We start from the raw sequence: 13,675 nt of genomic DNA, 5'->3' as shown, positions 1-13,675 counted from the left end.
CCCAGCACTGTACTTCTTTTCAGCCCCAAGCTAGGTGATCTCTGCTAGACCTCACAGAGCCTCACCCTGTGTGAGTTGGGGGTTAGGGGCACCCTTGATCAGCAAGGAACACGTTCTCAAAAATCTGGTCTCTGTCTCCCAGCTGCTCTACTGGGGCTGGTCTTCCTTTTGTTGGGACAGATAAGTGTTCCCAGCAGAAAGCTAGGGCCATTGTGAAGTTCACTTCAAATTTCCTTTCCTGAAAGGTCTCAGACCTGCACTGACTGTTTGTTACTCGTTTCTGAACACAGTTGCCTCATATATTTTGGGTAGTATAGTAAATTTTGTACCAGATACTCTGTCATGGTTGGAAGCAGATCATTCATGTTATTTCCAAACATAGTTGGAGGAGCTTTAAAGATCTCTTGTGGGCATTCTTGTTTTATATAGTTAATTTTTAAAATTACCGATAGAGCCTATTTTATTAAAAGTTTTATTGGTAGACTTGAGTTCTTTTTAAAGCTGTACGTTGAACGTAATGGACTGCATGGAGGGGAGCCTTGGTGATGGACTGCTGCTTTTTGATATTAGAATCTTTCTGAAGTATTTCACTGGGTATATGAGGCTCTCTCTATATAGTAATCAAAACCTGGTGATGAAATGTTATGACTCACACCCACCAAACCCTGGAAATTTAACATGTAGGCCCCAGGAGAGCTCGTTTAACTCCCTTACTTTCTTTGCATTTGATACGGGATAATGTGAGATAGGGCTCCAATACTGGGCAAAGTGACATGCTATAAAAGAATGGTTCTTTAATTATAATATTTAAAATGTTTCCAGGAGTTTGAAATACTCCTCAGTACATAATTTAACTGTTATTTTGTTCACTTGGAAAATGAAATGCTTTCTGGCAGGCTGTTATAAAGTCTTCAGATTTTATACTTTTTATGAAGAGTAATCAGGAGCCCTTTATTTGTAGAGGGCTGGATAGAGTATTCAAATCAGGACTTTTAATTTTCTATAAAATTAGGTAAAAATATTCTGCTTAGATTTTTTTTTTATAAATAAAATTTTATTTTAATGGGGTGACATCAATAAATCAGGGTACATATATTCAAAGAAAACATTTCCAGGTTATCTTGTCATTTAGTTCTGTTGCATACCCATCACCCAAAGAGAGATCATCCTCCGTCACCCTCTATCCAGTTTTCTTTGTACCCCCCCTCCCCCTCCCCCTCTCCCCCTCCCCTCCCCCCACCCCCCATAACCACCCCACACCTGTCCATGTCTCTTAGTCTCGTTTTTATGTCCCACCAATGTATGGAATCCTGCAGTTCTTGTTTTTTTCTGATTCACTTATTTCACTCCGCATAATGTTATCAAGATTCCACCATTCTGCTGTAAGTGATCCGATGTCATCATTTCTTCTAGCTGAATAGTATGCCATGGTGTATATGTGCCCCATCTTCTTTATCCAGTCTTCTATTTTTTTTTTTTGCAGTGATTAAAAGCCTTTAAGCAAACTCTTGGCCAATACAGCAAGAATCCATAAAAGAGTGGTGTCCTTAACATGTTCACCAAGTCCAAGTTGGCCCCATCACCATGCCAAATTCCTGAAAAATGCAACCCAGCCACAGTTCAGTCTGTTAGGAGCTGTCACAGGGAGCAGGAGTCCAGGAAAAGTCCACACCCAGGAAAAGTCCACATGGCACTGGAATTGTTGTCACCATTCTATACTTTGCAGCTCATGTCCAAGTCCCAATGACCGCTGCTTCTAGCTGGTAATGATTCAGGTAGACTGGAAAAGCCATTTGCAGCATGCGTGGATATGGAGCTTCTGTTCTCCTCTGCCTGGAGAGATGAGACCAGGTTGCTTTTCCCTGGAGCTCTGCGACTGTGGCATGGTAAAGAGAACCTTGGGATACACTAAGCAGTCTCAGTGTGGCTTCTTCAGTGTTCCTTGGTTGAAGAGTCCACTTTGTCCTGCGTAGATATTTTTGAAATGATTGGAAGGGTTTGTGGGGGTGTATTGCATAGGCTTCACATTTAACTGTGTATCATACAGCCAAAATTATGTGTCAAAATTTGATAATTGATGATTCTGGTGTCTCAAAGAGAAAGGGATAGATTCTTAGATGTTGGAACTACTGCAGATAATTTTGTAAAAATATTTTTCTGTCCTTGTCTCACACCATGTGCTAAATGAAATTCCAGAGGAGACTAAAGATTTACCCATAAAAGAAACAAAATATATATATAAAGGAGAGTATAGGTGAATATTTAATATTCAGGTAGTTCTAAACACAGTGCTGAAAGATACTTTAAAAAATGATAGATCTGTACAGCAGAAACAAAACTCCATCATAATTAGCAAAGAGAAGAGGTGAGCATGACGTTGGCAAGTCATATGCAATACATGTGATTTGTTCTTCAGACTCAAGATATAGTCACCTATGTGTCACTGTACAAGAAGTCCTTTGCCTGCCTTGTTTTTGTTTGTTTGTTATTTGTTTTTTTAAAGCAACAAATTTATTTCTCACAGTCTGAAGGCTGGGAAGTCCAAGATTAAGGTGCTGGCAGATTTAATGTCTGGTGAGAGCCAACTTTCCGATTCATAGATGGTCATCTTGCTGTGTCCTCACATGGCTGAAGTGGTTTTGAGATAGCTCTGTGGGGTTTTTCTTTTTCCAATTAAATTTATTGGGGTAACATTGGTTAATAACATTATGTCAATTTCAGGTGTACAACTTTATAATACAACATTTGTATACAGTAATCTATTGCATGATTTTCAACTGACATGCCGCAAGAATTTTTAAAACGTGCAATACCTGACTATTTAGTCCGGGGTACTTACCTCTTTTCTTAGATTGTCAAATGAAGAAATGACAAAATAGCCATCCGGCGTGAATGAATCAAAATTACACCTATTTTTCTTTTTTTCAAATTGACTAAACATGTATTTTTTGGTGTGCCACAGAATTTTTAATAATTAGTTTATGTGTGCCATGAGATAAAAAAGGTGGAAAATTGCTGTTCTATTATATGCTCACCACCCAGAGTCTGATCTCCTACCATACCTTATGTTTGACCCCCTTTACCCCCTTTGTCCTCTCCTCTTCCAACACCATCCCCTTTTAGGAACCACCATTCTGTTGTCTCTATTTATGAGTTTGTTTTTTTGTTTATCTTGTTTCTTCATTTGTTACTTTTTGTTTTATATTTCACATAGAGGTGAAATCATACAGTTCTTGTTTTTTTCTGACTTTTTCACTTAGCATAATACTCTTTAAGATCCATCCATGTTTATCACAAATGGCAGTTTCATCTTTTTCGTGGCTGAATGGTAGGTATTCCATTGTCCATATGTACCACATCATTTTCTAGTCATTCATCAAAGCACACTGGGGTTGTTTCCATGTCTTGCTTTGCCTTTTGAGGCATTTCCTTCCCCATTTATCCTGTCTCCTGTTGAGACTCCCAAAGGAATTATCATTCTTCTTTATTAAGTAGAAAGAGAACTGGAATTTCATAAACCCACTAGTACTGTTGCCTCTTGTTGTCACATAGTGTTGCTATTGCTGCTTGATCCTGTGAAACACCTTGGGTGTTGGCCTGCTCAGCAGTGAAGCTCTTGCTGGTTCAGAACTTTGCCCAGAGTTACTGGGGCCATATTGGGCATTATAAAAAACTCTAATAGTTCATATACTCAGAAGCTCTGTTACTGTTTCCCACATTACAACCATTGTACCCGGGTGATGGGATATGGGGGAGCAGCCAGTATCATTCATTCATTCATTCATTGAAAAAATACTTACCAAGTACGTGTTTTGTGTCCAGATACTACTGTTCTATCCACTTGAAATAAAAATAGTGAACAAAACAAAATAAAAAATTCATGCCATGATGGATCCTATATTCTTTCTGAGTGTTGGTGGTAGGGAGAGAAGTGGTAGCGATAGACGATAGACAAGATAACGTATTTATGCTCTGACACATCTATAGAAAGTTTGAGCATGAAATCCTGACCTTTCTTAATTATTTTGTATTTGTTCTATGTGGAGCATCATTACAAAGATACTAGTGAATAACAAAAACGAAAGTCTGGGTTCTAGGTGGATTTGAAACCCACAGATTGTTAATACCTTCTCACTAGATATTGTAAGCACTGTGGCCACTATATAGAATGGTACATTATGCAGCTATTAACAATATTGGTATAAATATATACTTATGAACATGGAGAGATGTTAATGATAAGTGGAAATGTAGGTCAGGAAATGATTCACTTAATATGATCACAGTGTTCGTGGAAAATACTTTTTCCTGTACCTCTGAGATTTCCTTCAAGAAGAGGGAGTTCCATTAGTGTCACCCTTAGTTTTCCCCTGCTTTTTTTAAAAATTATTTATTTGTTTATTCATTTTTAGAGAGGAGAGAGAGACAGAGAGGGAGAGAGAAGAGAGAGAGACAGAGAGAGAGAAAGGGGGAGGAGCTGGAAGCATCAACTCCCATATGTGCCTTGACCAGGCAAGCCCAGGGATTCAAACCGGTGACCTTAGCATTTCCAGGTCGACACTTTATCCACTGCGCCACCACAGGTCAGGCTCCCCTGCTTTTTTGTTGACTCCATCCCTGGTGTAGTGATGTTTCTGACTGGTAAGTTTGTGGTTAAGTGGCTCTATTGATGCCCTTTGTCCATGTAGGAGATAGCCAGTATTTCCACAGCCATTGAGTGATTTCTCATCTATTTCTCGATGGAATAACTTGTGCAGGGCCTCCCCCCTGCAGGGTGATGTCTTCCTGTGAAGTGCTAAGACATGCCCACTTCTGGGGTCCACCATTAGCAAGCCCATTTGTTCAGTGTACCTAGAGCTTCTATTAGTAAGAACAGTGGTATTTTATTCTCTGTTTGTTTCTCAAGTTATTTGTAACCGTGGCAGGGGAGGGGAGTTATCAGTATTTGGGTGCTGTCTTTGGATATCTCCTACCCATGATCCTATTTTATTAGTTTTACTCATATATTTATTATTTTTCCATATGCATGTATAAAAGAAAGTCTGGAAAGATATGCACCATAATTTTCAAAGAGGTTGACAGAATAAATTTTTTTTCTTGTCTGTACTTTTGAATTTACTATTTCTTAGATATGTTATTAAGAAATAGTTAAGCATTTTAAACCTCTGAAAAAATACATCCTGGTCTGACTTTACAGGTAGAAGAATTAGTCATCTTTGTACAAGGGAAGAAGCTGGACCTGAGTAGATAACGATGCTTGAATCTAGAACTTACGTGAGGCAAAAATAATTTTTCTAAAACCTCTGGCTTGTCATTTTATCATGTATGTCAAAAAAATTGCTTTCTCTCCATAGTGTTAAGCAGTTTGCGTGGCTTTTAAAAATGAATCCCAGCATTAAACTGAGGTTAACTGAATTCTGTGTTTCTCTTCCCTTCTTGCCAAGTATAGCTGTGTGCTCAAGCCTGTTTATGTTTTGGCTTTTTTTTATTTCTTACTGACTTTATAAATGGAACTATTTTACTTTATATTTGTGCCATTCTTCCTGCTTTTCAGTGTGATAAGCTTATGTGTATATAATACCTAGGTATGACCATATTTGAGATTATAGATTATAGTATATAAAGGGGAAATACATAAAGAATAAGTTTCCAAAGTGGTAATTTTTATATCCTTACTTTCTATAGTAGCAGAAAATAATTGTATCTCTGGATATTGAAATTTTGTAAAAGAGGAAAACATGCTACATAATCAAAAAAATTTAAAGTTTTAATTTTGATCATAAATTATTTTGGATCACAAAAATTTACTGAGAATAAAAATAATTCCTGGATACTTACTTTAGAACTTAAAAGACAAAACTTTAAAAATAAAAATAAGTCTCTGTTTACCCCATTTTGATCCTCCATTCACCTCTGTTTGGTATCATTCTCATGTATATGTTAATAATTTTACTATTTATTTACATATACAGTATCTCTAAATATAGTGTATTTTTTGAGTGTTTTAAAGCTTTATGTCAATCATTCATATATTGCCGGTGGAAATATAAAAAGGTACAGATGCTTTGGAAAACAGCCAGATCCTAAAACAATTAAACAGAGTTACTGTGAGACTCAGCAATTCTCCTAGGTTTATACCAAAGAGGTATTAAAGTATATGTCCACAAAATATTTGCACACAAGTGTTCATACCAGCATTGCATTATTTATATTAACCAATAAGTTTTTTTTTAAATACCCAAATGTTCATCAGCTGGTGGAGCTATAAAATGAAGTACGCTCTGGCTGGGTAGTTCGGTTAGTTTGAATGTTGTCCCAATATGCAGAAGTTGAGGGTTCAATCCCTGGTCATGGCACACACAGGAGCAGATTGATGTTTCTGTCTCTTTTTTCTCTCTCAAATCAATAAATAAAAATTTTAAAATAAAATAAAATAAAGTACAATGGAATAATATTCAGCAATAAAAAAATGAAGTGTACTGATAAATGCTTCAACGTGGATGAACCTTGAAAACATTATTCTAAGTAAAAGAAGCGAGGCATGAAAGACTATCTGTTGCATGCTTCTATTTATATGAAAAGTCCAGAATAGGAACCTAGAGAGACATGAAGTAGATTAGTGTTTGTCTAGGGCAGTGGTCAGCAAACTGCAGCTTGCGAGCCACATGCGGCTCTTTGGCCCCTTGAGTGTGGCTCTTCCACAAAGTACCACGTGCGGGCGCTACCTCAATAAGGAATGTATGTACCTATATAGTTTAAGTTTAAACAATTTGGCTCTCAAAAGAAATTTCAATCGTTGTACTGTGGATATTTGGCTCTGTTGACTGATGAGTTTGCCGACCACTGGGGGGGTGGAGAGTATGGGGGGGGAGAATGGACTGCAACTGCCAATGGGTATGAATTTCTTTTCAGGGTAATGAAAATATTCTAAAATCAGATGGCGGTGGTAGTGTACAAGTCTCTTATTACTAAAAACGTTTATTATACCCTTTAATTGGAATGTGAATTATACTTTAGTAAAGCTGTTTTAAAAGTTTGTATAAATGGCCTGACCTGTGGTGGCACACTGGATAAAGCAGGGGTCCCCAAACTTTTTACACAGGGGGCCAGTTCACTGTCCCTCAGACCGTTGGAGGGCCGGACTATAAAAAAAACTGTGAACAAATCCCTTTGCACACTGCACATATCTTATTTTAAAGTAAAAAAACGAAACGAGAACAAATACAATATTTAAAATAAAGAACAAGTAAATTTAAATCAACAAACTGACGAGTATTTCAGTGGGAACTATGCTCCTCTCACTGACCACCAATGAAAGAGGTGCCCCTTCTGGAAGTGCAGCAGGCTGGATAAATGGCCTCAGGGGGCCGCATGCGGTCCGTAGGCCGTAGTTTGGGGACCCCTGGGATAAAGCGTCGACCTGGAATGCTGAGGGTTGCCCAGTCAAGGCGCTTACGAGAAGCAACTATTTGAGTTGATGCTTCTTGCTCCTCCTCGCCCTTGCTCTCTCGCTCTAAAAATCAGTTTTTAAAAAACCTTTAAAAAATTGGTTTATGTAAATTTTATGTATTCTATTAGCTTTTTTTACCTCAGCATAAGCCAAAAATTGTTATATTTTGAGATTTACACAATTTTTGTACATTTAGTTCTGTATAACTCATTTTCACATTCCATTGTATGAACTTAATATATTTTATTAATCCATTTTCTTTTTGCTCTTAAAAGCGATGATTCAGTGAATAGCTTAATTTATATTAAATTCTTATTTATTTATTTTAGCAAGTGAGAGGGAGACAGGAAGGGAGAGAGATGAGAAGCATCAACTTGTAGTTGCAGCACTTTAGTTGTTTGTGAATTGCTTCTCATATGTGCCTTGATCCGGGGGCTCTGGCTGAGCCAGTGACTCCTTGCTCAAGCCAGCAGCCTTAGGCTTCAAGCCAGCGACCTTTGGGATCAAGACAGTGACCATGGGATCAAGCCAGTGACCATGGGATCATGTCGATAATCCCTCGCTCAGGCTGGATGACCCCAAGATCAAGCCGGTAACCTCAGGGTTTCAAACCCGGGACCTCAGTATCTCAGGTTGAAGCTCTGTCCACTGTGCCACCACTGATCAGGCAATATTTAATTCTTTTATGATGGCACATTTTTAAAGCTTAAATTAGAATTTGATATTATTATTGATAATTTGTAATTTATTATTAACTATATTTAGAAGACATTTTATTGGTATACTTTAGAACAGTGGTTCTCCAAATGTGTGCCAGGGCACACTGGTGCACCCTAGAAGATTTCCAGGTGCGCCCTATGGTGTTCCAGAGAAATATGTGCCAAATGGGGACCAAAAAACCAACAAGGTTGTTGGAGTTTAGATTTTGGGGGGACAGAGGTGTGAGGAATTGGCTGTAAACTGACAGTCTGTCCAACCCCCTCCCCCCACCTCACTTGCCTGATTAGGTTGCAAAAGGCTGTTAAGCTGTAGTGCTGGATTGTTTACGCTACCCCCCATGTTCCCAGGAAAAACTGGAGGCAGGTTTCTTCTATCTTTTGTTTAGTGTGAAGTTAAGATGATATGTATGGTGGAGGTTTTCTGCACTTGGTAAAATTCTTGGGTTGCCTTGGAAACATGATCAAAGATCTCATTGATTTTCTAATGGTCCACTTTGCCCTATAATAAGCAAGATGCGGTTTTTGGGCCCTCCCGAACCCATATTTTATTAATTCTGCGTATTTTCTTAATTCTGCACCATTCCCACTTGGGACCTGGAGTTACTAGCTGCGCTGGTTCGCGGCACATACCCGGAAAAAAAAATAAATATAGTTACTCTATTATACTATTTCATTATGGAAATACTGCTCTTTTTGTTAACACATCACTATTATATTTATTATTAACACATCATTATGTTATTTTTAGATAAATACACCCAAGTAAAATGAATAGATTTCTCAAAAAGAAGCATGTTATTAAAGAATCTGATTCTGGAAGTGAGCAAAAGTTAAGTGTAAATAAAATAGGACTTGAAGGCTGACGGGCAGAATTTAACTTATAGCATTTTCTATCCCTTAACTCTGAACAATACGATTGGATTAGAAACCCATTCATCAAAGCTTCAAGTGATTTTGGTTTAACATTAACAGAAGAAGAACTGGCAGCTATATCCACTGATCGTAGATTGATGATTAAACATAAGGAATTGTCCTTGAAGCTTCTTGGATTTCTACAAAAGAAGAATATGTGGCAGTATCTAAAATAGCTTTGAATATTTTACTACAGTTTTCAACATCCTATTTATGTGAATTAGGATTTTGTACCTCCAACACAATGAAGAGTAAAAAGAGAGGAATTCTTCAATGTATTGACAAGGAAATGAGAGTTTACCTTTCAAATATGATATATGCCCAAACATTGAAGAATTCGCTAGGACACATCAGACACATGTTTCGCATAAACACAAGAATGAAAAAACTTAACACATTTGTGCCGGGACCTGCCGAATTTACTAAATCTTACTAAGAATGTATCTATATATATATAAAGATAACTTTTTTGTTGTTTTTTTTTTTTTTAACCCATCTTTTTTATGAATTCTAAAAAGTATGACTCAAAAAATGTAACATAAAAATGTTTTTTAATGTCAGAATAAATTTAATTTTGTCATATTTATTTTGTTTAATTACCATAAAAGCACGCTTGGACTTTATATTTCTCAGAAATTTGTATGTAGTGTGTGGACAAGGCCCACTGGGGGTGAGGACGACAGAGACGCAGAGACCCAACTCCGGAGACCAGGTTCAGTGACACAGATCCAATTTATTCAGGAAGTAAACTAGCTTATATACACAGGTTCAGCCTATAGGGTGTCACAGCATGTTCTTCACAGCCAGTGGCTGAAAAGGTCAGGGAGCTGCCTGGTTGGCACTGAGTTACTTCCTTACAGCGGGCGAGCTCCCTCCTGGGTGTGCCTAGGAGGGTTTCAGGAGCTGGAGTGTTCTCACAGCATGGCATCAGCCACAGCTGCTAGGAATGTGCTCTGCGCTCTACCTACAATAGTGCGCCTACAATTATTTGTAGAATTTTAAATGTGCCTCGACTTCAAAAAGTTTGAGAACCACTGCCTTAGAACATTTAATTCATTTAATTATACAATTTAAAATTGAAATTAGTAAAGGTACGTTTCAGAATTTTTTTCATAGTTCTTTTGTATTTGGCAAAAGCAAAGGTGTGACTTCTGTGCCTTTCTTGGTATTTTAGAGTAACATATGATATGACTTAATTTTTGTGTTGCTACTATCTTATAGAAAAGGCCACAAATGAATATAACACTGCAGAAGATTGGAGTCTTATTATGGACATATGTGACAAAGTTGGAAGCACTCCTAACGGGTAAGATGCTCAGTTATGCCTGATAAGTGTCTTGAAGACTTAATAACCTGTGTCTCTTTTCTTGATGTAACTTTGAAAAGAAAATGGGATTTTATAATTTACTTTAGGGGGAATAAAAATAAACAGATCATGATGACAGGATTTATGGGATTAACTTTATCCTAAAAGAGCAAATGGAAAAGAGTTCAGCTCAAAACCTGAGATAAATGAAAATACATGAAACCTTGACATAATAGAGACACATGTTGCCTGACCAGGCAGTGGCGCAGTGGATAGAGTGTCAGACTGAGATGCAGAGGACCCAGGTTTGAAACCCCGAGGTTGCTGGCTTGAGTGTGGGCTCATCTGGTTTGAGCCCAGCTCACCAGCTTGAACCCAAGGTCGCTGGCTTGAGCAAGGGGTTGCTCCGTCTACTGTAGCCCCCTGGTTAAGACACATATGAGAAAGAGATCAATAAACAACTAAGGTGCTGCAGCGAAGAGTTGATGCTTCACATCTCTCTCCCTTCTTGTCTGTTGGTCCCTATCTGTCTCTCTGTCTCGGTCACAACATAGGAAAAAATAGAGACACATGTTAACTGTGAATAGACTAGTTGTTTAGGAAATTTTCTTGTAACTTAAGACATGTATGGAAGCCTCTTAATAATGTAGATAAATATAATACCATAATGAAGAAAGTGAATATAGAACAGGGTGCTTTTGGGGGAGATGCAACAGTTAAGCTGAACTGATATGATCATACTTCAGAAGCTTAGAAGACTCATCATTTGTTTTAACATCGCAGCTTTTCCAGGTGCATTCATGCATGTTTATATTTAAACTTTCTAAGACAGTAAATCTTGCTCTTTTTTTCAAGTTAAGAATTTGCTGTCTGAAAGCTAAGTCTATCTTGAACAAATGAAAAGATTTTTTTTATATGATCTAGTTCAGTGGTCGGCAAACTCATTAGTCAGCAGAGCCAGATATCCACAGTACAACGATTGAAATTTCTTTTGAGAGCCAGATTTTTTAAACTGAAACTATATGGGTAGGTACACTCCTTATCGAGGTAGTGCCTGCATGTGGTATTTTGTGGAAGAGCCACACTCAAGGGGCCAAAGAGCCTCATGTGGCTCGTGAGCTGCTGTTTGCCGACCACTGATCTAGTTGTGTTGACTGATCTTTTTTGAAATGGTTTGGCTCTTGATTTTAGAATATATAACCATTGTAACACGTTTTTTAAATTATTTTTTTAAACTTCTACGAATCTGTGAACCCAAGATTGTGTAAAATCATTTAATGGGTTTGTTCCTGTAATGAAGTAAATTTTTCAGGTTTTTATTTTTAAATTTAAAGTTATTTGGTAATAATATATTTCATGTTTTTAATGTTTGATTTGAAATTCTGAATACATACTTGATCATCTTAATTTTTTTCTTAGAGCAAAAGATTGCCTAAAAGCCATAATGAAAAGAGTAAATCATAAGGTTCCTCATGTGGCTCTACAGGCATTAACTGTAAGTAAAAGTCATGTTATTATTGAACTCAGATTTTGTTTATATTTATTTTAGTAAGATAATATCAATATATTTATATTGATTTTTATTTTAATTAATAGCTTCTTGGGGCTTGTGTGGCAAACTGTGGAAAGATATTTCATTTAGAAGTATGTTCCCGTGATTTTGCAACAGAAGTGCGGGCTGTGATAAAAAATAAGGTACATTTTTAAAAGAAATTTAAGCTTTTAAAAATTACATATATTCTGTGTCACTTTAACTATATGTAACATTAATGTTATATTATGAAATCATATTTAGATAAATTTGATTTTAAATAAACTGCTTTCATTTACAGTACCAAAAACTGTTTCCTCTCCAAAGCATACATGCTAATAATGATAGCTAGTATTTCTACTGATGGTTAGTTAGCAGCCACAGCTTTAAGCATTTTACATATACTTTCTTGTTTAACTCTTAATAACACTTAAAAGTTTGATTCTCTTGTCATTCTTATTTTATTAGCTGCAGACATGGAGGTTTAGAAATTAAGTGACTTGTCCAAGGTCATGCCAGTTAGTGACACAGCTGAGATTCAGATCCAGGTTTCTGTGACTCCACAATCCAGACTAACCACATTCTGTACTGATTGCTATTAGAGATGGAGAGCAAAGGCAGTCTTTATTTTAGAGCAAGGTGGAGGGGGTGGTCTTCACTCTAGGGTTGTTACTACTGATTTATTTGAGATGGAAACTGTGATTTACCATTCACATGCAATTAGTGGCAGAAATCTCAGAATTTTAGTTTAGTCGACATAAAAAGCTTAACTGAATATGAAAAAGAATTACCTCTGAGTATAAAAGATTTATTGTCATTATAGTAAGACTTAGAAATTTTTTTTTTTTTTTTTTTTTCATTTTTCTGAAGCTGGAAACAGGGAGAGACAGTCAGACAGACTCCCGCATGCGCCGACCGGGATCCACCCGGCACGCCCACCAGGGGCGGTGCTCTGCCCCCCAGGGGGCGATGCTCTGCCCATCCTGGGCATCGCCATATTGCGACCAGAGCCACTCTAGCGCCTGAGGCAGAGGCCACAGAGCCATGCCCAGCGCCCGGGCCATCTTTGCTCCAATGGAGCCTTGGCTGCGGGAGGGGAAGAGAGAGACAGAGAGGAAAGCGCGGCGGAGGGGTGGAGAAGCAAATGGGCGCCTCTCCTATGTGCCCTGGCCGGGAATCGAACCCGGGTCCCCCGCACGCTAGGCCGACGCTCTACCGCTGAGCCAACCGGCCAGGGCTGAAATTGATGTTCAAAAAGGGTAATTTTGTAAGAAATAACTACCTTAAAAGGTAAATGGGCATAAATCAAGTACTCGTGTAGGCTAGGGATTGCTGGACTTTTATTGATGTTCATATGATAAAAGAAAATTTTGGTGATAATTCTCTTTGTTGTTAATTAATTCAAGTATTTATTTTAACCACAGTTTTTTTTTTCTTTGCCTTTTCTTTAAAAGGCTCATCCTAAAGTATGTGAAAAACTGAAATCTTTAATGGTGGAGTGGTCAGAAGAATTTCAAAAGGACCCTCAGTTTAGTCTCATATCTGCAACTATTAAATCTATGAAAGAAGAAGGAATTACTTTTCCCCCAGCAAGTTCTCAGGTGAGAGATTCTTTCAAACCCATGGTTGACTCCACTGTTTTCAGTGTATGTATCTTATATAAAATCTGGGCAAGGTCTGTTTTAATCATCACTCACCTCCACTTTCAAGGTTAGCATAGTGCCTTATATTTAATAGGTATTCTAACTGTAGTGAAT

The 13,675-nt window shown here is 37.6% G+C and overlaps 1 protein-coding gene across 4 annotated transcripts in view; it reads left to right on the top strand.

Annotated features, from left to right (window-relative positions):
• STAM2 (signal transducing adaptor molecule 2) overlaps positions 1-13,675 on the top strand; it is a 61,662-nt gene that overhangs the window by 13,655 nt on the left and 34,332 nt on the right. For 3 of the 4 annotated variants that reach the window (XM_066345416.1, XM_066345415.1, XM_066345418.1), the window contains 4 exons: positions 10,303-10,387; positions 11,807-11,882; positions 11,984-12,082; positions 13,373-13,519. In XM_066345416.1, coding sequence (XP_066201513.1) covers positions 10,303-10,387; positions 11,807-11,882; positions 11,984-12,082; positions 13,373-13,519 — 407 coding nt within the window. Of the gene's footprint in view, positions 1-5,197; positions 5,324-10,302; positions 10,388-11,806; positions 11,883-11,983; positions 12,083-13,372; positions 13,520-13,675 lie in introns of all 4 variants that reach the window. The other variant, XM_066345419.1, reaches the window with a different exon arrangement.

The sequence above is a fragment of the Saccopteryx leptura genome, chromosome 7, assembly GCF_036850995.1.
Source record: "Saccopteryx leptura isolate mSacLep1 chromosome 7, mSacLep1_pri_phased_curated, whole genome shotgun sequence".
In the NCBI taxonomy this organism is placed as follows: domain Eukaryota; kingdom Metazoa; phylum Chordata; class Mammalia; order Chiroptera; family Emballonuridae; genus Saccopteryx; species Saccopteryx leptura.
The sequence above is the reverse complement of the archived record's forward strand: the minus strand, read 5'-3'. Positions and strand labels throughout refer to the sequence as shown.